Source organism: Anolis carolinensis, unplaced genomic scaffold (genome assembly GCF_035594765.1).
Source record: "Anolis carolinensis isolate JA03-04 unplaced genomic scaffold, rAnoCar3.1.pri scaffold_12, whole genome shotgun sequence".
In the NCBI taxonomy this organism is placed as follows: domain Eukaryota; kingdom Metazoa; phylum Chordata; class Lepidosauria; order Squamata; family Dactyloidae; genus Anolis; species Anolis carolinensis.
In genome coordinates this window covers 606786-632500 of record NW_026943823.1, presented here as the reverse complement: position 1 = coordinate 632500, position 25715 = coordinate 606786, and the positions used below count along the sequence as shown (strand labels likewise).

The following is a 25715-nucleotide window of genomic DNA, read 5'->3' as shown; positions in this document are numbered from 1 at the left end:
TCTTTTTTGCATTGGACTGGATGGCCCTTGGGGCTCGCTTTCAATTCTATGATACTATATCGATCATATATCAATCAATCAATCATATTATCTATGGATGGATGGCCATCTGTCTGGAGGGCTTTGATTGTGTCTTTTTTGCATTGGACTGGATGGCCCTTGGGGCTCGCTTTCAATTCTATGATAGTATATCGATCATATATCAATCAATCATATTATCTATGGATGGATGGCCATCTGTCTGGAGGGCTTTGATTGTGTCTTTTTTGCATTGGACTGGATGGCCCTTGGGGCTCGCTTTTAATTCTATGATAGTATATCGATCATATATCAATCAATCAATCATATTATCTATGGATGGATGGCCATCTGTCTGGAGGGCTTTGATTGTGTCTTTTTTGCATTGGACTGGATGGCCCTTGGGGCTCGCTTTCAATTCTATGATACTATATCGATCATATATCAATCAATCAATCATATTATCTATGGATGGATGGCCATCTGTCTGGAGGGCTTTGATTGTGTCTTTTTTGCATTGGACTGGATGGCCCTTGGGGCTCGCTTTCAATTCTATGATAGTATATCGATCATATATCAATCAATCAATCATATTATCCTTGGATGGATGGCCATCTGTCTGGAGGGCTTTGATTGTGTCTTTTTTGCATTGGACTGGATGGCCCTTGGGGCTCGCTTTCAATTCTATGATAGTATATCGAGCATATATCAATCAATCAATCAATCACATTATCTATGGCTGGATGGCCACCTGTCAGGAGGGCTTTGATTGTGTCTCTCTTTTAGATTGCATTGGATGATCCTTGAGGACCTCTTCCAATTCTATGATACTGTATCTATCATATATCTATCTATCAATCAATCAATCATATTATCTATGAATGGATGGCCATCTGTCTGGAGGGCTTTGATTGTGTCTTTTTGCATTGCAATGGATGGCTCTAGGGAATCACTTCCAATTCTATGATACTATATCTGTATTTTATCTATTAATAATATCTATCTATTAATTGTATCTATCTATTAATCATATCTAAATTAATCCTATCTATCAATCATATCTATCATATCTATGGCTGGATGGCCATTTGTCAGGAGGGCTTTCATTGTGTCTTTTTAAAGCGTTGGACGGGATGGACCCTTGGGGATCTCTTCCAGTTCCATGATACTATATCTATGACACACACATATCTATCATATCTGTGGCTGGCTGGCCATCTGTCGGGAGGGCTTCGATTGTGTCTTTTTGCAGTGCAAAAGAGGTTTTTACTTGGTAATCTTTAGGGCCTCTTCCAATTCTATAATACTCCCCTCTCTCTATATGTATACACACACACACACATATATCCATATATATATATATATATATTGTAATACGATATAAAACTAATAATACGATATAATAATATTAATTATATATTATATTTTACATGTAATATTACTGATAATATTACAATATATTGATACAGTACAATATAGTAATTTATTACCAGTATTGTGCTATGCTAATAATATAATATTGTATGTAAATTTAATTTGTAAGCCGCTCTGAGTCCCCTTCGGGGTGAGAAGAGCGGCATATAAATGTAGCAAATAGTGTGTGTGTGTGTGTGTGTGTGTGTGTGTGTGTGTGTGTATATATATATATAAATATTTGTGGCTGGATGGCCATCTGTTGGGAGGGTTTTGGTTGTGTCCTTTTAAAGCATTGGACTGGATGGACCCTTAGGGATCTCTCCCAGTTCCATGACACTATATCTATGACAAACACATATCTATCATGTGTGTGGCTGGCTGGCCATCTGTCGGGAGGGCTTTGATTGTGTTGCTTTGCATAAGTGAATGCTGGAATGCACCAGCTGCATCCTCTGGAGAGAAAACATGTGCGGATGGGATTGGCTGCAGAAGGGAGGAAGAGGAGGAGGAGAAGGAGAAGGAGGGAAGGAAAGAGAGGAGGAGGAGGAGGAGGAGAAAGGAGAAAGAGGCCACCTGCTCTGGCCAATTGACAGACAACGGCCGGAGAGAGAAGCCGCCAGCCCGGCTCTCTCCGCAGCTGGCAAAAATTAATAATAGTAGTAGTAATAATAATAGTAACAACAACAACAACAATCGGCACAGAGGAGGACCCTTGGCCCCAAATCCTGCAGGTAAAAAAAAGGAGATCTTCCTTGCCATCGAATGGACTTTGCTTTTCCTTTCTAGCTGCTCTTGCTTCCTTTCTCTCTGGATTGTACATAGACTGTAGAACTATTTTGCATACATTGCACATACACCGTAGCATTATTACATCTACATTGCAGAATGATTGCACCTACACTGTGGAATTGTTGCACATATGCCGTAGAACGATTTCGCGAAAACTGTAGAATTATTTCACATAGACTGTAGAACTATTGATTTTACAGGGACCATACATTTATAAATCTATTGCGCAGGCATCATGGAACTATTTCATGTACATTGTAGAACTATTTCATGTAGAACTGTAGAACTATTGCACAGGCAGTGTAGAACTATTTCACCGTACCTTCGAACTATTGCACCCGCACCATGGAACTATTTTATGTACACTGTAGAACTATTGTACATACACCGTAGCGTTATTGCATATGAACAGCAGAATGTTTTCACCTACACTGTAGAATTGTTGCACATATACTGTAGAACTATTTTACATAGACTGTAGAATTATTTTACATAGATAGTAGAACTATTTCACAGTCACTATAGCACTATTTCACATGTACCATAAATTATTGCACTGGCACCATGGAACTATTTCACGTACACTGGTAGAACTATTGTATGTACACATAGAATTATTTCACATACACTGTAGTGTTATTGCACCTACACTGTAGAATGATTTCATGTACACTGTAGGATTGTTATACATACTGTAGAACAATTTCACATAGACTGTAGAACTATTTCAGGCGTACCATAAAACTATTGCGCTGGCACCATGGAACTATTTCACGTACACTGGTAGAACTATTGTATGTACACATAGAATTATTTCACATACACTGTAGTGTTATTGCACCTACACTGTAGAATGATTTCATGTACACTGTAGGATTGTTATACATACTGTAGAACAATTTCACATAGACTGTAGAACTATTTCAGGCGTACCATAAAACTATTGCGCTGGCACCATGGAACTATTTCACGTACACTGGTAGAACTATTGTATGTACACATAGAATTATTTCACATACACTGTAGTGTTATTGCACCTACACTGTAGAATGATTTCACGTACACTGTAGGATTGTTGTACATACCGTAGAACAATTTCACATACACTGTAGAACTATTTCAGGCATACCATAAAACTATTGCGCTGGCACCATGGAACTATTTCACGTACACTGGTAGAACTATTGTATGTACACATAGAATTATTTCACATACACTGTAGTGTTATTGCACCTACACTGTAGAATGATTTCACGTACACTGTAGGATTGTTGTACATACCGTAGAACAATTTCACATACACTATAGCACTATTTCACATGTACCATAAATTATTGCACTGGCACCATGGAACTATTTCATGTACACTGTAGAAGTATTGCATGTACACGTAGAATTATTGTCCATACACTGTAGCGTTATTTCACCTACACTGTAGAATGATTTCATGTACACTGTAGGATTGTTATACATACTGTAGAACAATTTCACATACACTGTAGAACTATTTCAGGCATACCATAAAACTATTGCGCTGGCACCATGGAACTATTTCACGTACACTGGTAGAACTATTGTATGTACACATAGAATTATTTCACATACACTGTAGTGTTATTGCACCTACACTGTAGAATGATTTCACGTACACTGTAGGATTGTTGTACATACCGTAGAACAATTTCACATACACTGTAGAACTATTTCAGGCGTACCATAAAACTATTGCGCTGGCACCATGGAACTATTTCACGTACACTGGTAGAACTATTGTATGTACACATAGAATTATTTCACATACACTGTAGTGTTATTGCACCTACACTGTAGAATGATTTCACGTACACTGTAGGATTGTTGTACATACCGTAGAACAATTTCACATAGACTGTAGAACTATTTCAGGCGTACCATAAAACTATTGCGCTGGCACCATGGAACTATTTCACGTACACTGGTAGAACTATTGTATGTACACATAGAATTATTTCACATACACTGTAGTGTTATTGCACCTACACTGTAGAATGATTTCACGTACACTGTAGGATTGTTGTACATACCGTAGAACAATTTCACATACACTGTAGAACTATTTCAGGCGTACCATAAAACTATTGCGCTGGCACCATGGAACTATTTCACGTACACTGGTAGAACTATTGTATGTACACATAGAATTATTTCACATACACTGTAGTGTTATTGCACCTACACTGTAGAATGATTTCACGTACACTGTAGGATTGTTGTACATACCGTAGAACAATTTCACATACACTGTAGAACTATTTCAGGCGTACCATAAAACTATTGCGCTGGCACCATGGAACTATTTCACGTACACTGGTAGAACTATTGTATGTACACATAGAATTATTTCACATACACTGTAGTGTTATTGCACCTACACTGTAGAATGATTTCACGTACACTGTAGGATTGTTGTACATACCGTAGAACAATTTCACATAGACTGTAGAACTATTTCAGGCGTACCATAAAACTATTGCGCTGGCACCATGGAACTATTTCACGTACACTGGTAGAACTATTGTATGTACACATAGAATTATTTCACATACACTGTAGTGTTATTGCACCTACACTGTAGAATGATTTCACGTACACTGTAGGATTGTTGTACATACCGTAGAACAATTTCACATACACTGTAGAACTATTTCAGGCGTACCATAAAACTATTGCGCTGGCACCATGGAACTATTTCACGTACACTGGTAGAACTATTGTATGTACACATAGAATTATTTCACATACACTGTAGTGTTATTGCACCTACACTGTAGAATGATTTCACGTACACTGTAGGATTGTTGTACATACCGTAGAACAATTTCACATAGACTGTAGAACTATTTCAGGCGTACCATAAAACTATTGCGCTGGCACCATGGAACTATTTCACGTACACTGGTAGAACTATTGTATGTACACATAGAATTATTTCACATACACTGTAGTGTTATTGCACCTACACTGTAGAATGATTTCACGTACACTGTAGGATTGTTGCACATACTGTAGAACAATTACAGGCGTACCATAGAACTATTGCACATACACTGTAGAACGATTACATGTACACATAGAATTATTGCACCTACACTGTAGGATTGTTGCACATACCATAGAACAATTTCACATAGACTGTAGATCTATTTCACAGACACTAGAACTATTTCAGATGTTGCATATTGCGCTGGCACCGTGGAATTATTTCGTGTACACTGTAGAACTATTGCACATACACTGTAGAATTATTTCACCCTCACTGTAGAATGAATGCATGTACGCCGTGGTGTCAAGCGCATTAATTCTGCACCCGCCTCCTTTGCCAAATGAACCGTGCTGGTCCTCTGCCTTTTGCAGTGGGTTGCATGTTGTGTGCAAAGGCCACATCTGGTGATGCTGGGAGCCCGGGCGCATCATCCGCTGCTGACCTTTGCGCGCAGTTCCGGCCGCATTCCGATCAAGCCAAGGGTCCGGCCTTTCCCCTCTCCCTCCCGTTCCCTCTCGGCCTGGTTAATCATTCAGCCACAATGACCCTCCTTGTCTGGACTCTCCTTCAAAGTCAAAACCCAACCGGCATAATAATTATATTAACTTCTGCCAGGCCTTGGGAGTCCCAGATTTAAAGGGACAGCGCTCCTCCTCGCCAAAGAAAAATCCCATTTATTCTGCCCAGAATCAAACATGGGCTTGGTGCCACTCACTAGGAAGACAATCATCATTCTGTATTATTATTATTATTATTATTATTATTATTATTATTATTATTATTATTATTATTGATATTAGCAATATTATTAAAATTATTATTAATTTTTGATAATTAATTATTATGTTCAGAATCAAACATGGGTTTATGCCACCAAGGAGAAGACAATGATAATTGTGTATTATTATATTAATATTATTGATATTATATTGATATAATTGATACGGTATTGGTAATTATCATTATGTTCAGAATCAAGCACGGGTTTGATGCCAATTGTTAGCAATATTATTTAAATTATTATTAATTATTGGTTATTATTACTGTATGTTTAGAATCAAACACGGGTTTGATGCAAAGAAGAGAAGACAATAATAATTGTGTATCATATTAATATTATTATTAGCAATATTATTAAAATTATTAATTATTGGTAATTATTATGTTCAGAATAAAGCATGGGTTTGATGCATGTAAGGAGAAGGCAATAATAATAGTGTATTATATTATTATTATTGATATTATTGTGATATTGCTATAATTGATACGGTATTCGTAATCATCATTATGTTCAGAATCAAACATGGGTTTGATGCCAAGAGGAGAAGACAATGATAATTGTGTATTATATTATTATTTTTGATATTATTATGATATTGCTATAATTGATACGGTATTGGTAATTATAATTATGTTCAGAATCAAACATGGGCTTGAAGCCACTTGTGTATTATTATTATCATTGTTATTATTAGCAATATTATTAAAATTATTATTTATTATTGGTAATTATTATTATGTTCAGAATCAAACACGGGTTTGATGCCACCAAGGAGAAGACAATAATAATTGTGTATTATTATATTAATATTATTGATATTATTATAATAATATAATTGATATTATATTATCATTAATATTACAATAATATTAATTAATATAATATTGTTATGCTTATTAATAATATTGATATTATTAATATTACTATTATTATGCATCTTTTTCTGTCTTGCAATGTAAAACTGTATTGTCATGCTAAGAGTCGGAAGGGTCCCCCAGAGGTCATCTAGTCCAATCCTTTGCTGCATATTTGTGGCATTTGGGAAGAAATAGAACCTCGATTATTGCAAAACTTGGAAGATAATAATAATAATAATAATAATAATAATAATAATAATAATGATATGCACCCTTTAAGGTGCTGCAAGATCCCATTGCATGGATGCTGCTATTCCAGAGTAACAGGTTTTTGAATGTTTGGAAAGGAATGATCATTAAACTGGATAAGCAAATTGGAAAGCTTTGAGGGAAGTTGCCCTTTCGGAGGATTAATGCGGGTATAAAGGGAGCCATTGTCACGTTTTGTGCACGGATGTTGACATCTGCAGCCAAAGCAAACAGCGGGCCATTAAGAAGGAGGGATCCACTTGTGTCTTTGATGCTGCTTTTCTTGCCTGGCAGAAAAGGGCCCGACTAGATGCCCTTTGGGGGTCCCTTCCAGCTCTAGCAATGTGTGTTGTTGTTTTTGTTATTATTATTATTGAGCAGAGGCTGGATGGCCATCTGTTGGGGAGGCTTTGATGGCGCTTTTCCTTTATGGCAGAACAGGGTCAGACTGGATGCCCTTTGGAGGTCTTTTCCAAATCTACTATTCTATTATCATTATACTATATTATTATTATTATTATTATTACGTTGAGGTTGGATGATCATCTGTTGGGGAAGCTTTGATTGTGCTTTTCCTTTATGACAGAAAAGGATCAGACTAGATGCCCTTTTGGTGTCGCTTCCAGCTCTAGCATTCCATTATTATTATTATTATTATTATTATTATTATTGACACAACGACATAGTATGACACAGTAAACAAGATAGATATGCTGGATATTATTATTATTATTATTATTATTATTATTATTATTATTATTATTATTATGCGAACTGGATGGCCATCTGTCAGGAGAGATTACATGCTGTCCTGTTATTATTATTACTACTACTACTATTATTTTTATTATCAAGCTAGATGACCACCTGTCGGGGAGGCTTTGATTGTGTTTTTCCTTTATGACAGAAAGGGGCCAGACTAGATGCCCTTTGGGGGTCCCTTGTAATACTAACATTCATTATTATTATTATTATTATTATCATCATCATCAACATGCAGAGGCTGGATGTCCATCTGTCGGGAGGGATTAGATGGTGTCCTGTTGTTGTTGTAACGCTAACATTCTATATTATTATTATTATCATCATCATCATCATCATCATCATCATCAACATGCAGAGGCTGGATGGCCATCTGTCGGGAGGGATTAGATGGTGTCCTGTTGTTGTTGTAACGCTAACATTCTATATTATTATTATTATCATCATCATCATCATCATCATCATTATCATGCAGAGGCTGGATGGCCATCTGTCGGGAGGGATTAGATGGTGTCCTATTGTTGTTGTTGTTGTTGTTGTTATAACACTAACATTTTATATTATTATTATGTATTATCATCATCATCATCATGCAGAGACTGGATGGCCATCTGTTGGGTGGGATTAGATGGTGTCCTATTGTTGTTGTTGTTGTTGTTGTAACACTAACATTCTATATTATTATTATTATTATTTTCTTGCAGAGGCTGGATGACCATCTGTCGGGCGGGATTAGATGGTGTCCTATTATCGTTGTTGTTGTTGTTGTTGTTATTAAGCAGAGGTTGTTGTGGGCGCTTTGGGGGTGCTTTTCCTTTAGGGCAGGGAGGGGTCAGACTAGATGACCTTCGGAGGTCCCTTCCAACTCGGTGTCCTTATCTCTGTGGCCGGTTAATAAGTGAGGCATTTACCCTTGCAGCGTGTGTGTGCCGGGGGACATTTATGGAGCTGACGCTGTTTAACTAACTCCAGATGCCATTGGCAGAGCTTTTATTTGCAGGATGCAACTTGCAAAAGGTTCCTGCAATGCCATTAAATAGCTCCCTCCTTCCATCCTCTTTGCTTTGGTGCCAGGACTCACCCTCTGCCCTGCTTTGCATTCACTTCCTGCCCAGAAGCACCATACGTATTGTATTGTATTGTATGGTATTGTATTGTATTGTATTGTATTGTATTGTATTGTATTGTATTGTAATGTATTGTATTGTAGCTTGGGGATGCAATGGTGCCCAGGTGATTTAAAAAAGGCTTTTTGTTTTGTTTTGGGATGATAGGTAATATCACTGAAGTTTGGTCCAGATGCCCTCTGGATAAGGGTGAACTACAACTCCCATCTGCCAAGGGCAATCACCCCCAAACCCTGACAGAATGAGCAGTTGGCCATGTTGGGTCTGTGCGCCAAGTGTGCTCCAGATCCGACATCAGTTGGGTGCGGGAAAAGCACAATCAAACCCCCCCGACAGATGGCCATCCAACCATAGATATAATGGTTATAATTCCTAGATAGATAGATGAGATAGACAGAATATTATAGAGTTGGGACTCCCAAAGGCCATCTAGTCCAACCCCATTCTGCTATGCAAGAAAAGCACAACCAAAGCCCTCCTGACTGATGGCCATCCAGCCATAGATATAATCAATATGATTCTATATATAGAGTATTATAAAGTTGGAAGGGACTCCCAAAGGCCATCTAGTCCAACCCCATTCTGCTATGCAAGAAAAGCACAACCAAAGCCCTCCCGATAGGTGACCATCCAGCCATAGATATCATGGATATGATTCCTACATAGATGAGATAGAGTATTATAGAGTTGGAAGGGACTCCCAAAGGCCATCTAGTCCAACCCCATTGTGCTATGCAAGAAAAGCATAACCAAAGCTCTCCCGACAGATGACCATCCAGCCATTGATATAATCAATATGATTCTATATAGAGGGTATTATAAAGTTGGAAGGGACTCCCAGAGGCCATCTAGTCCAACCCCATTCTGCTATGCAAGAAAAGCACAACCAAAGCCATAGATATAATAGATATGATTCTATATATAACTAGCTGTGCCCGGCCATGCGTTGCTGTGGCAAAGTGGTGGTGGTATTGGTTAAAAATTGTTGTGTAATTTTTATTTGACGTTATTTGTATTTTTTAATTAATTTTATTGTAAGTTATCTTTTTATTATATTTTATTATTTTCTTGTATTATTTTTAGTTATTTTCTGTTATTACAGTATTTTATTGTATTAATTTTTTTAGTGTTTTTAATTATTTTTTAGTGTTTTTTATTATTTTTTTATTGGTTTGCTAGGGGACCAAGTTGGAGGAGCTTAGCCTTCTAACTGGCAGCAATTGGATAAAAGCAATTATTCCTCTCTCTCTAATGAGGACTTTATTTTTCTTTTCTTTCTAGAGGCGTGGATGATGGGTTGTGTTGTCAAATTTCGAGGTTGGGGGGCCTGTAGTTTTGTTGTTTTGTGGGTCGCCGTGATGCCATCACCCTTTTATATATATAGATTATAAAGTTGGAAGGGAACCTCAGAGTCCATCTAGCTGTGCAGGACGACTCAATCAAAGCTCTCCCGACAGATGGCCATCCAGCCCCATAGACATATGGAATCAAAGACGGCAAGGAGGCCATGCGCCAAGGAGGAAAGGCATGCTTTTCCGTGTCCCTTTTCTGTCCCATTGTCCAACTGGGATTTTACAAAAGGCGATGCTTGTTGGGCCTTATGCAAGGGCTTGGCTCCTTGCGCTTCCTTCCTTCCTTCATCTCAGGGCCAAAGATAAAACTTGCCGACAGGAAATGCCTGGGAGGAAACCAAAGAAAAAACACCCAAAATAAACAGATTTTGGAGAAAGGCATCCCATTAGGACTGGCAGAGATTCCTGCTGCAAAAAAGGTCCCAGGAATATAAGGGAAAAAAAATGGTGTTTTGTATTGCTTTTAAAATGTTTACCAAAGTTGCAAAAAGTTGCAAAGGAAACAAAAATCAGTCTTGTTGCAAAGCAAACAAATGCAAAAAACTTCAGCTGAAAACAAACTACAAAGAATAAAAACATAGTTGCAAATACAGGACGAGGTCTCCAAACATGAATATACATATATTTATATATTGTATATACTCAAGTATAAGCCTAGTTTTTCAGCCTTTTTTTTAAAGACTGAAAAAGCCCCCCTCGGCTTATACTTGGGTAAGAGTCCTGGTTGGCTTATATTTGGGTCGGCTTATACTCGAGAATATATGGTACATTTATAATTTTTCTTTATTATTATTGGTATTCTTACATTTATTATTTTTCTCTATTATTATTGGTATTATTACATTTATTATTTTTCTCTATTATTGTTGCTACTATTACATTTATTTTACTCTATTATTATTAATACATTTATTATTTCACTCTGATCTTATTATTGTTGCATTTATTATTTTACTCTGTTTATTATTACTTGTATTATTTTACTCTGTTTATTATTACTTGTATTATTTTCCTGTATTTATTATTATTATTATTATTACATGTATTATTTTACTCTGTTTATTATTACTTGTATTATTTTCCTGTATTTATTATTATTATTATTACATGTATTATTTTACTCTATTATTATTAAAAGGATACATAAGCACATTTACATGTTGTTGTTGTTGTTATTATTATTATTATTATTATTATTATTAAAAAGGATACATAAGCACATTTACATTGAAGAAGATGAGAATAATGATTTGATCAGAGTTGGACAGACTTATCTTAAATTTGAGCTTTATGTAAATATTCAAAAACATTTAATAATAATAATAATAATAATAATAATAATAATAATAATAATAATAATAATAATAAACGTCATTTATACCCCGCCACCAACTCCCCGCGGGGAGACCTACTGATGCCTCAATTAATGTAATTTTTGATATCTATTTTTATTTCTGAAATTTACCACTCTCAGCTTATATTGGAGTCAATGTTTTCCCAGATTTTTTTGTGGTAAAATTAAGTGCCTCGGCTTATATTAGGGTCGGCTTATACTCGAGTATATACGGTATATCAATGGCACGCAAACCCAATATGCCCAAATTTGAATACTGGTGGAATTGGCCTTCCAACTCTATAATACCATATCTGTCATACCAATAATATTTAGTAATAATAATACTAATCCATAAGATTTTTTAAAAATAATATTATTTAAAATAGTATTTTCTAGGTCATTGCTTTAACATATCATTGCTAGCAAGTGCATGGACTCTTCCATTGAATTTCAAGTCATGCTTTAAAGAACATGTTGCTTAACATTGAAATTTGCAGCAAAAGAGAGAAAAGAGGCCGTATTATCGGCAAGCCTTCCTTCGTGATCTTGATAGGGATGATATATGACCTTATAATGTGGACATTATACGAAAAACAAGGAGTTTCTAGAAATTGCTGCTGCAAACAGGAAAGCCCAGAACCGGACGGGAATGTGCAAATACCTGTAAAATTCCAGCAAGGTTTTGCGCAACACGTTGCAAATGCTTTTTAATGCATTTTGAGTCTCCTCGTGGAGAGGAAAAGCGGGGTATAACTAATAAACATAAACATCATCATAATAATGCATTCTACTATAATACATTTGCAGATATCCCGCAAACACAAAGCTAGGTCATGTGGCCACTGGCATGACTGCATGGAGCGCTGTTACCTTCCCGCCGGTGCAGTACCTATTGATCTACTCGCATTCCCATGTTTTCTAGTTTGGCAGAAGCTGGGGCTAACAGCAGTCACTCACTCCGCTCCCCAGATTCGAATCGCCGACCTTCCAGTCCCCAAATTCAGCAGCTCAGCGTTTTAACATGCTGCGCCACCGGGTTCGAATCCAGTATTATTAATAATTGTGTATTGTTGTTGTTGTTGTTATTATTATTATTATTATTATTATAGCAAGAGGCATTGCTTTGCAAGGCACATCATGCAATATATATATATAATTATTATTATTGACACAAAGAAAAAGTACGACACAGCAAACAAGATATATATGCTGGATTTCGTATCACAAAACCACATTATTATTATTATTATTATTATTATTATTATTATTATAGCAAGAGGCATTGCTTTGCAAGGCACATCATGCAAAAATATTATTATTATTATTATTATTATTATTATTATTATTATTATTATTATTATTATTGTCGTCATCATCTTCATCATCATCATTGACCCAGGCTTATATTATTATCATTATTTTATAATAAATCATTTTTATTAAAGAATATTTTTAAAAAGATTGACATCTTCTAGATTTTATTTTATTTATTTTATTTTATTATGACACAGCAAACAAGATAGACATGCTGGATTTCGTATCACAAAATCACAAGTTGAACACTTCCCAAGTGTCTAGGACTGTGTGATGTTTTTTCGGATGATGTGTGCAGATCCCAGTAGGGTGGCCTTTTGCAGTTGACAGATCGTAATTTTGTCAATGTCTATTATTATTATTATTATTATTATTATTATTATTATTATTGACACAAAGAAAAAGTATGACACAGCAAACAAGATATATGTGCTGGATTTCCTATCACAAAATCACATTTAATCCAAGCCTCGCTTATCCAAGCCTCTGGATAATCCAAGCCATTTTTGTAGTCAATGTTTCCAATATATCGTGATATTTTGGTGCTAAATTCATAAATATAGTAATTACAGCATAACATTACTGCGTATTGAACTACTTTTTCTGTCATATTTGTTGTATAACATGAAGTTTTGGTGCTTAATTTGTAAAATCATAACCTAATTTGATGTTTAATAGGCTTTTCCTTGATCAGTCCTTATAATCCAAGATATTTGCTTATCCAAGCTTCTGCCGGCCCGTTTAGCTTGGATTAGTGAGACTCTACTTTATTATTATTATTATTATTATTATTATTATTATTATTATTATTATTATTATTATAGCAAGAGGCATTGCTTTGCAAGGCACATCATGCGAAATAATATGATAGGCTGGATGATGTATTGGAGAAGGGCCTTCCAAACATCAAAAAGGTCCAGAATATCTCGATGCTCCATTGGGTGTGCATGGGGTGGGATGCTCAACGCAAGCCCAGGCCTCCTTGGCCGTTGTGTGGGTGCCGTGTGTGGATCGGTGTGGTTTTTGCAACCCAAGGGAGAGGGGAAAAGGCTGTGCATTCCGCGAGCAGGTCCGCCCTGCCGTGGAGACCTTTCGGAGGAAGGAAATTGCACAACTTCCTTGGACTAAAGCTGAAGCGGATGCTTCCAGGCCCCTTTCTTTCTTTATTTCTTTCTCCCAGTCGATGGACGGACGCTCCAGGGAAGGCGAATGTCCGATGCCGGTAAGCCTTGCTTGCAGCCCTCTTTGACCTTTGCTTTTTGGGGGGAATTTGCAAGTTCTTTCCAACTTTGGAAAGTCTTCCAAATTTTGGAAAGTCCCTCTTTTCTGCGGCTGTTCGCTCCATGCTTTCACTGGACATCAAACCTTCCTGAAAGCCTTTTCCAGCTGTTTTGCAAAAGGAACAAACAAGGCCTCCTTTTGTTGCAAATGGCAGCTGAAGATGCAAGAAGTGTGTGTGTGTGTGTGTGGTGTCCCATAGCCTTCAATGGGGCAGCTGCAAAGGGGAAAAGAGAGGCATGTTTCGAAACATCTTCTGCATCTTCAGATATCTGATTCCTGCACTCGCTATTTCAAATTATTATTATTGTTGTTGTTATCATTATTATTATTATTATTATTATTATTATTATTATTATTATTGACACAACGACGTTGTATGACACAGCAAACAAGATAGATATGTTGGATTTCATATCACAAAATCACAAGTCAAACACTTCCCAAGTGTCTAGGACTGTGTGATGTATTATTATTATTTTATTGTATGACACAGCAAACAAGATAGACATGCTGGATTTCGTTTCACAAAATCACAAGTCGAACACTTCCCAAGTGTCTAGGACTGTGATGTATTTTCGGATGATGCGTGCAGATCCCAGTAAGGTAGGGTGGCCTTTTGCAGTTGGCAGATTGTGATTTTGTCAATGTCTATTGTTTCCAAATGCCGGCTGAGATCTTTTGGCATCATTATTATTATTATTATTATTATTATTATTATTATTATTATTATTATTATTATTATTATTATTATTATTATTAAAATATTGCAGACATGATATTATTATTATTATTATTATTATTATTATTATTATTATTATTATTATTAATGATAATGATAATAATAATTAATAATCCGAAAAAAGCCAACTGTTTGCTTTTTTGCCATTTGTTATAATGTAATAATAATAATAATAATAATAATAATAATAATAATAATAATAATAATGAATAGTCCCCAAAAGTAAACTGTTTGCTTTTTTGCCACCTGTTATAATGGCATAATAATAATAATAATCATCATCATCATCATCACCATCATCATCCCCAAAAGCCAACAGTTTGCCTTTTTGCCATTTGTTATAATGGCATAATAATAATAATACAGTAGAGTCTCACTTATCCAACGTTCTGGATTATCCAAGCCATTTTTGCAGTCAATGTTTTCAATACATCGTGATATTTTGGTGCTAAACTCGTAAATACAGTAATTACTACATAGCATTACTGCGTATTGAACTACTTTTTCTGTCAAATTTGTTGTATAACATGATGTTTTGGTGCTTAATTGGTAAAATCATAATTTGATGTTAATCTCTCCTTATTATCCAACATATTCACTTATTTATTTTTTATTTATTTATTTATAAATAAACGTTTTGCCAGCCCATTTACATTGGATAAGCGAGACTCTACTGTAAATATAATGTATATATCTTTCTTTCCACTCTGTGTAAAAGTTTGCAAAAGTTTGCAAAAGTTTTGCGTTGGGGGAACCATGCTGTATATATATATCTTTTTGCTGTGTCTAAAAGTTTGCAAAAGTTGGCAAAAGTGTGCAAAAGTGACCTCTGTTTCTGCGGATCCTCCCCGCCTTTGCTCCCTGGTGTGCAATTATGGCCCCGCATTGCATTTCTATGAGATCATGCTTGGAACATGCGCCCGGAGTCTTCCTGTTGCGTGGAGTTTCAATGAATCGGCCCAGAGGAGGGCAGTTGTGTCAACAGATGCCTGTTGCGATTGTGCATACAGGATGGGCTGTGTGTGTGTTTGTGTTTGGTTCCCAAGATGCCTTTTTGGAGAAGCCTTTCTGATTTTGCGCACACACATGCCGATGTTGACATGACTGTGACTGGTCACAGTGGAAGCTAAACGTTGAATATAAGGTTCTATGGTCTGGGCATGCTCTCCTTCATTTGACTGGCAAAAGGGTCCCAAGGGTCATCTAGTCCACCCTCTAGTCCAGGGGTCCCCAAACTTTTAAAACTGGGGGCCAGTTCACAATCTCTCAGACCGTTGGAGGGCCGGACTATAGTTGGCCACCGAGCAATAATAATAATAATAATAATAATAATAATAATAATAATAATAATAATAATAATAATAATATCTCAGCCGGCATTTGGAAACAATAGTCATTGACAAAATCACAATCTGCCAACTGCAAAAGGCCACCCTACTGGGATCTGCACACATCATCAGAAAATACATCACACAGTCCTAGACACTTGGGAAGTGTTCGACTTGTGATTTTGTGATATGAAATCCAGCATACCTATCTTGTTTGCTGTGTCATAATAAAATAATAATAATAATAATAATAATAATAATAATAATAATAATAATAATAATAATACATCACACAGTCCTAGACACTTGGGAAGTGTTCGACTTGTGATTTTGTGATATGAAATCCAGCATACCTATCTTGTTTGCTGTGTCATAATAAAATAATAATAATAATAATAATAATAATAATAATAATAATAATAATCCCAACTCCCTTCTGCCTTTGTGGACCGAAAGCAGAAGCAAAGCACCCCTGACAGATGGCCACCTAGCCTCAATGTTAACAACAACAACAACAACAACAACAACAACAACAACAATAATAAATAGGGTTGGAAGAGACCCCTTAGGCAATTTAGCCCAACCCCCTGCTGCCTTTGTGCTCTGGGGGCCGGATAAATGGCTTCGATGGGCCGTATGTGGCCCGCGGGCCGTAGTTTGGGGACCCCTGCTCTAGTCCATAGAGTGGGAAGGGACCCCAAGGGTCATCTAGTCCACCCTCCTTTCCCCAGGGTTGGACAGCTCTGACCATCACGAGGCTCCTCTTGGTTTGGACCAAAGTTTCTCCTTGGCAGGGAATCCCGGCCGATGCCTCAGAATAGCCGCAAAACGGGGATTTCCTTCACGCTATAAATAGGTTTCTTGTTTGGTAAGGTGGAAAAAGGGAAAAAGACATCTGGGCTGGAACAATCCGAGGGTTTGCTCCATGGAGATTTAGAAAGAGGTGCAAAATGCGGCCTTTTCGGTGGCTGCACCTCAACTCCAGAACACAATGATAATAAAAAATAATAATAACTGTATTTATTTGATTCTAATAATAATAATAATACCATATTACAATAATAATAATTTCTATCCCACTTTTCTCCCGTGGGTGGGATTCAAAGCGGCGTACAACATATAAAATTCATACAAATCTATCCGACCACAAGTATATATTGCCTCATAATATAGATGGATTATACTCAACTGAAATTGTCCTTCACCTGCTTTATTTCAGTAGGCAATACATTTTTTTTATGTACAGTAGAGTTTCACTTATCCAAGATAAATGGGCCAGCTGAACATTGGATAAGCAAACATCTTGGATAATGAGGGATTAAGAAAAAAGCAGTAATGATATGTAGTAATTACTGTATTTACAAATTTAGCACCAAAACATTGCAACATTTACTACAAAAACATTGACTACTAAAAGGCAGACTGCCTTGGATAATACAGAACCTTGGATAAGTGAAGCTTGGATAAGTGAGACTCTACTGTATGTAACTACCCCCTTCTTGTAACCTTGCCTGATGCAATGTGGACTTGGCCTAATTTTTAAAATATTATCAGATTTGTTTTTTTGATGTGGGTTTCCTGAATAGCTATAACATCCGCCTCTGTTGGCCTTAGGTTTTGGAATATATTTTCCTTTTGTTTGTTGAGTTAAGACCGTTGACATTCAGTGAAATATTCTAGTGTGTGGGAAACCTGGTCGCCTTCTTCCTTGGGTTCTTCTGTTCCCTCTTCATGGCGTAGAAGTTATGTTGTTGTTAGTTTCTTATTTATTTTCTTGTATTGAAGAGTTCGACTTCCTTGAATTTTTCGGCTGACGGTTTTCCTTTTGAGGGTGATGAACCACAGTGAACTTTGTCCATATATAAGTCTCTTGAAGGTTATAGTTATGGGAGCTTTCCTTCATTGACCGACTTTTGCTCGTTTCAGAGGCCGAGGCGAAGAAAGCGTGCGACTGGCTGCGGGCCGCTGGGTTCCCCCAGTATGCCCAGCTCTATGAAGGTGAGTGGCATTATTAAGGGTCAATACGGAGGCAAGTGGTGGTGCGTCTTCTGCAGCAATTCAACTCTTTGGAGAAATGGTACTACTACGTTCAGTATGATGGCCTTTTTTTTAGTCCATAGTGGAACCACATACAGAGGAGTGTTGTTGTGTGGTTTCCGAGTCATATGGTCTATGTGTTCCAGCAGCATTTTCTCCTGATGTTTCACCTGCATCTGTGGCTACTGGCATCTTCAGAGGATCTGGTGGTGGAAAAGCGAGTGGCTACAGCGACGTAACCAATTTGCTGTGACCACATGTCTATTAGAACTGTATTTTTTCACTCAGTAATGCACAATGGAGTTAACAGATAGTACATTATCTACCTGGCAATGCACACATATTTACAATAATAAATTAATAAAGAAAACTTTATTTATACCCCGCCACCGTCTCCCCACGGGAACCCGGGGTGGCTCACATTGGGTTCACAAACAATAAGAACAGCCACTGAGAAGGCGCTCTCCCTTGGTTCCACCAAATGGACCCAAGAAAGTGGTCGGACAGAGAGAAGGCCCTCTTCCGAAGATCTTGCCTTGGTTCTTGTATCAGATCATATGGGGAGATGTAGTCCTTCAAACAGAGGAGGAGTTGAGAAGGTTGTGAAGGCCTTGTTCCTCCCTCATTCCCATGAAATGATTCTGAGAAAATGACGGGACAGAGACAAGGGACAAACTTGGAACAGCGATGGGCTCCTAAAAGAGGGGATTCAGAGCAATCAGTGGATCTAATTCTCCAATGTTCCTCTCCATAGAGTCGCTGTTCCCTCTTGACATCTCCGCGGTGAGGAAGGACCACCACTTCTTGGACCAGGACTCCCTCCAGTCCCTCTGCAGGTTAGTCATTCATTCATTTAGTAATATTATCTGGGTTTCACTGCCTGCCAGGTGTTCCTCTGCTGTAGATAGAGTGTTATGCTTGAACGTGCCAATTGGAAGCCAATTCTTTCCTTCCCAGATGGATCTTCTAGACATTGGGTTGGTTGTGGACTCTGGTGAGGAAATGTATTGTTCCTTGCATCGGCTATAGATGAAACTACAGAAGTTTCAACCGTAGTACAGATGAAGTAAACAATCAAGATTGTATGAAACTATATATATATATACACACACACACACACACACACATATATATATATATACACACACACCCACACAGTAGAGTCTCACTTATCCAAGCTAAACGGGCCGGCAGAAGCTTGGATAAGCGAATATCTTGGATAATAAGGAGGGATTAAGGGAAAGCCTATTAAACATCAAATTAGGTTATGATTTTACAAATTAAGCACCAAAACATCATGTTATACAAGTAGTTGAATACGCAGTAATGTTATGTTGTAATTACTGTATTTACAAATTTAGCACCAAAATATCACAATATATTGAAAACATTGAATACAAAAATGGTTTAGATAATCCAGAAGCTTGGATAAGCGAGGCTTGGATAAGTGAGACTCTACTGTGTATATATATATAAGCTGTGCCCAGCCACACGTTGCTGTGGCGTATTCTGGTGATTAGGATCCCTCTGTTTAGGAAGCAGCCTGACTTTGAAGCTGTAAGGCTGTTCAGTGGTATTCAAGGTGGCCAACGGAGGATCCTTCTGGTTAGGAAGCAGCCTGGCTTTGAAGCTCCAAGGCTGTTCCACCATGGCAACATTGTGTTGTCGAAGGCTTTCATGGCTGGGATCACAGGGTTGTTGTATGTTTTCCGGGCTGTATGGCCATGTTCTAGAAGTATTCTCTCCTGACGTTTCGCCCACATCTATGGCAACATTTTTTAAAAGTGGTGTTAGGCTCCCCGCACAGCTATGAGGTCCTCTGGGTAATGTAGTTGATTCAGTTCCTGGGGGGCCTCTGCGCATGCGTGGTAAGCAATTGGTTTTTTTCTGTTATTTTTTTCTGTTATTTTTCTAGGTTTTTTTATTGAAAGACATAGATTGGATGACTATGACTTTTGTGGCCAAATTTGGTGTGATTTGGTTCAGTAGTTTTGTTGTTTACTCCATGGGAAAAACGCACATTACATTTTTATATATATAGATTATGTGATGCATAATAATACAGTATGTAACAAAATTTGATTTTTTTTCCTGTTCCTGCTTTGAGAGTTATTTCCTGGTTAATTGAGCGCTCCGTACTTCGAAGGGAGTTGCTATACTCCAGAAACTTTGTTTTCGTGGCAGAACTGGTTGAGACCCGATGATGAGTAAAATGTTCTTTAGCGGGATGTCTCTCCCTCTAAGTTTTGCCTGTTTAATAAACTTTTTCCCATGTTTTTTAAATGATAGAACCAATTAGGAAATGACATTTAGAACCCAGGAACACAAATCGTGTTACATAGTGGGTTTGTTGTGAGTTTTTCCGGGCTGTACGGCCATGTCCCAGAAGCATTCTCTCCTGAGGCTTCACCCACATCCGTGGCAGGCATCCTCAGAGGCCGAGGGCCCCTTTATCCGTCTCTCCCCGAGGCGCCACGTGTCTGCTTGATCCCCCAGCTGTTGCCGTGACAAGTGACAATGACCTAAAACAGGGGCGGATTGTTTTTAAATAGCTCTTCGCCCCAACGGCGTCACGAGAGAGAGAGACACACACAACGCTCTCTTGTTTGCTTGCTTTCTTGCAGGAGGCTCATGACCCTGAACTCGTGCGCCTCCATGAAGCTGGAAGTCCACTTTCAGCGGAAACAGGTAAGCGAGAAGCGAGAGAAGGAACAGGTTTGACACAGGTGAGGCAAAACCTCGGGCTGGGAAATAGGCGCTAATGGGGCATTTGGTGAAGTCCGTCCACACTACGGAGATAGAGTGCTACGATGGGTTCATTTCGGATACAAGTGAAGGATACAGGAACTCCCATCCACCTGAGGATAAGTTGTTCTGGATCCATTTTTGACCCAAATTTCTAGAACTTCTACACAAGCACAGGGAGTCCCCAAGTTACAAATAATAATAATAATAATAATCCGAAAATATATCACACAGTCCTAGACACTTGGGAAGTGTTCAACTTGTAATTTTGTGAAACGAAATCCAGCATGTCTATCTCGTTTGCTGTGTCATAATAAAATAATAATAATAATAATAATAATAATAATAATAATAATACGCATCATCCGAAAATACATCACACAGTCCTAGACACTTGGGAAGTGTTCAACTTGTGATTTTGTGAAACGAAATCCAGCATATCTATCTCGTTTGCTGTGTCATAAAATAATAATAATAATAATAATAATAATAATAATAATAATAATAATGTATTTATTTGGTTGTAATAATGATAATACTGTATTTTTTTTGATGATGATAATAATGTATTTATTTGGTTTTAATAATAATACTGTATTTCTTTGATGATGATAATCATAATGTATTTATTTGGATATAATAATAATAATAATAATAATAATAATAATAATAATAATAATGTATTTATTTGGTTGTAATAATAATACTGTATTTCTTTGATAATAATAATAAAGTATTTATTTGGAAATAATAATAATAATAATAATAATAATAATAATAATAATAATAATGTATTTATTTGGTTGTAATAATAATACTGTATTTCTTTGATAATAATAATAAAGTATTTATTTGGTTTTAATAATAATACTGTATTTCTTTGATGATAATAATAATGTATTTATTTGGATTTAATAATAATGTATTTATTTGGATTTAATAAAAATAATAATAATGTATTTATTTGGTTTTTAAAATAATACTGTATTTCTTTGCTGATAATAATAATAATGATAATAATAATAATGTATTTATTTGGTTGTAATAATAATACTGTATTTCTTTGCTGATAATAATAATAATAATGATAATAATAATAATGTATTTATTTGGTTGTAATAATAATACTGTATTTCCTTGATGATGATGATAATGGTAATAATAATAATACCATAATTAGATTTAATGCAGTTTGACACCTCTTTAAGTGCTATGGCTCCATATAGGGTAGGTGTTTATATTCTACCGTGGCTTGAGTGGGGCCTCCTTGAGCCTCGGTTGGATCCCACTTGAGCAATGACTCTGTGCTTGGTCTAGAATGAAGACCTGGAGGAGGAGGACCTCTGTGCCATCAGCCACCGCTGGGCCTTCCAGAGGGACAGCAAGAGGTGGTCCCGGATCGGCTCCGACGATGACTCCCTCCCGTGCGCCTTGGACGGAGACCCCGCTCCCGCCGCGAAGAAGGCGTCCAGCCAGGAGAGTGTCCTCACCGACCTCAGCGCCGACCTGGAAGCCGCTTCGCTCCACAGCGACGCCAGCACCGGAAGCACCGCCCGGACCCTCCCCGCCATGCCTGCTTCCCCCTCTCCCACCTTGGACAACTCCAACCCGAACTCGAGTGACCGCTCGCCGACCGACCCCTCTCCCGGCCTGAGTGGGAGCAGCAAGGAGAAACCCAAGAAACGCCGGACGCGGAGCTTCCTGAAGAGGATTGAGTCTCTGAGAAGGAAAGACAAGGAGAAGCCGGACTCTGCTAAAGCCCAAGAGGAAGGCGAGGCTCAGAGTGAGGCCCCCTCGAGAAAAGATCCCGGAGACTCTACAGTTGGGAATGGCTCGCTCCCCAGAAACAAGCCAACATTTGAGCCCAAGTGCGGTAGTGTTTATCTCGAGGATTATGTTACGGACAAAAGAAGGGACAATTCGGTTCAATCGGACTCGCTCAGAAGGGATTTTTTGATCCATATCCCCGGGGACTACAAACCGGGCACTTTCCCCAAATCGCTCTCCATCGAAAGCTTGTGCCCCCTCGAGGGTGGCCGCCTGCCCGACTGGAAGCCCCACTGCAACGGTTTCCCGGCACGCGGCGTGGACAGCCCTAAGCCTCTCCGGAAGAGGAGACCCTCCTGCGGCTCCACCGGCAGCCTCTACGACAACGTCCCCGAACTCGGCGACGAAGACAACGACCCGTTCGACCCCGACGGCGAGAAGATCTACGAGAACCTTGACGACATCCTGCGGCACGTCTGGGGCCTGCAGCAGAAGGTGGAGCTGTGGTCCCAGGCACTGCGGCTGGACCCGGGTGGAGAAAACCTTGGGGAGGAGGAGACGGACTCCGGCGGGGAGCCGGCCAGCGGGAACTTCGAGGAGCGGTCCGTCTCGGACATCGGGACCTCCACGAGCGACTTCGAGAGCACGGCCAACTCTCTCAACGAGGGAGAGGACACGGAGATGAGGGAGCGGAGGGACTCCGGGGTGGGGGCCTCTCTCACCAGGCCTTGCAGGTAAGGGACACCGTCGAGTCCAGTGGTTCTCAAAGGGTGCTCCACAGAGCCCTTGGGGTTGCTCCTATTTCTACTATTACTATTATTATTATTATTGCAAAGCTGGGTGGCCATCTGTTGGGGGTGCTTGATTGTGCTTTTCCTGCATAGTAGTAGAAGGCGGTTGAACTGGATGGCCTCTGTGGCTTCTGCTATTACAGTAGAGTCTCACTTATCCAAGCCTTGCTTATCCAAGTTTCTGGATTATCCAAGCCATTTTTGTAGTCAATGTTTTCAAGACATCATGATATTTTGGTGCTAAATTAGTAAATACAGTAATTACAACATAACATTACTGCGTCTTGAACTACTTTTTATGTCAAATTTGTTGTATAACATGATGTTTTGGTGCTTAATTTGTAAAATCATAACCTAATTTGATATTTAATGGGCTTTTCCTTAATCCCTCCAAGATATTCACTTATTCAAGCTTCTGCTGGCCCATTTAGCTTGGCTAAATGAGACTCCACTGTATTATTATTATTATTATTATTATTATTATTATTATTATTATTATTGCAAAGGTTGGGTGGCCATCTGTTGGGGGTGCTTTGATTGTGCTTTTCCTGTATGGCAGAAGGGGATTGATTGACTGAATGGGGTTGCTCCTATTATTATTATTATTATTATTATTATTATTATTATTATTATTATTATTATTATTACTACTACTACTACTACAGGCAAAACATCAGGAGAAAATGCTGCTAGAATATATTTGCCCAGAAACCACACAACACTCCAAATGATTCCGGTCACAAAAGCCTTCGACAATACACACAATAGGCAGTGCTCCTAAAAATTACATTCACACTTCTAGGATTCTCCTCCTGATTTAATGTCCGGCTGGAATCTGTGACTATGGTTAACTCAAGAGAAAAATCTCGAAATCTCAAGCGGGCATTTGGTGCCCTCTACTGACTAAACACTTAAATTGTTACGTGCCAAATTGTTCAACTTTGCTACAGCCTTCCTCCAAAATAGTGTGCTGTCCATGTGGCGAGAGCAAACCATTTGTGTGTGTGTTTGTATTCTCTCTGTATTCAAGCACCTCAACGATGGAATAAAGTAAAATATACATCAAAATAAAACATATTTCATTTAGGACATTTGGGAATAAAACATCATGTTAACATCTTGTTTCTCTGTTATTCTTCCCGACTGTCATTTCTGTCTGGGAAATTAACGGAAAAATATTATTTCCACACTTGGCAGCTGTTAGCTCTCCAAGGTGCTGAATCCTCATCCTTCGGAGGGATTCAGCACCTTGGAGAGCTACGTGAGTGTATGGACCTACACAGGGAGCAGATTCCCCTAGCTATTGATGCAACTTTTTGGGGGGGTCCAGATTGGGTGGGAAAGGTGGGTGAGACCCAAGAGAAATTCATCCCTTCTCTTCTTTGTGTGTATCCATTGGCACCCAGGAAACTCCGCTGGCACAGCTTCCAGAACTCGCACCGTCCCAGCCTGAACTCGGCCTCCTTGGAGATCAACCGCCAGTCCGCGGCGCAAGTGAACCTGCTCCAGAAGTGCTCCCTCCTCCGCCTCACGGCCCTCATGGAGAAATACTCCGTCCCCCACAAGCAGACCTGGGCCTGGTGAGTCTCCGGGGCGGAAGGGGAAGGGACCATGCCTTCCTGCAGAGAGGGGTTGGGGAGTGCCCTCTCAAAGCGGGGTGGGTAATAGGATCTATACTTTTCCTTCCAATCACACCCTCCCTGCTGCGCAATGAATTGAATGTTTCAAAGGCAAGCCGGAATAATAACCCTACACATAGCAGAGTCTTTATCAGCTGTTTGCAGAGTGTAACTCCACCTTCTGACTTTGTGTTGGAAGAGACCCCAAGGGCCATCCAGTCCAACCCTTTCTGTCATGCAGGGACACACAATCAAAGTACTCCCAACAGATGGCCATCCAGCTTCTGTTCCCAAACCTCTAGGGAAGGAGATATCCAAGGAAGTATGTTCCAGTCTCAAACATCTCTTCCCATCAGGAAGTTCTTCCTAATGACATATCGTGATG

The 25715-nt window shown here is 38.5% G+C and overlaps 1 protein-coding gene across 4 annotated transcripts in view; it reads left to right on the top strand.

The window, feature by feature from the left end:
• Window positions 1-25715, top strand: part of stard8 (StAR related lipid transfer domain containing 8) — a 38220-nt gene that overhangs the window by 7664 nt on the left and 4841 nt on the right. For 2 of the 4 annotated variants that reach the window (XM_062963727.1, XM_062963725.1), the window contains 5 exons: window positions 18298-18369; window positions 19163-19244; window positions 21033-21096; window positions 22471-23654; window positions 25118-25291. In XM_062963727.1, coding sequence (XP_062819797.1) covers window positions 21040-21096; window positions 22471-23654; window positions 25118-25291 — 1415 coding nt within the window. In that variant the 5' untranslated portion in view covers window positions 18298-18369; window positions 19163-19244; window positions 21033-21039. Of the gene's footprint in view, window positions 1-1676; window positions 2166-13944; window positions 14246-18297; window positions 18370-19162; window positions 19245-21032; window positions 21097-22470; window positions 23655-25117; window positions 25292-25715 lie in introns of those variants that run through there. The other 2 variants (XM_062963723.1, XM_062963726.1) reach the window with 2 other exon arrangements.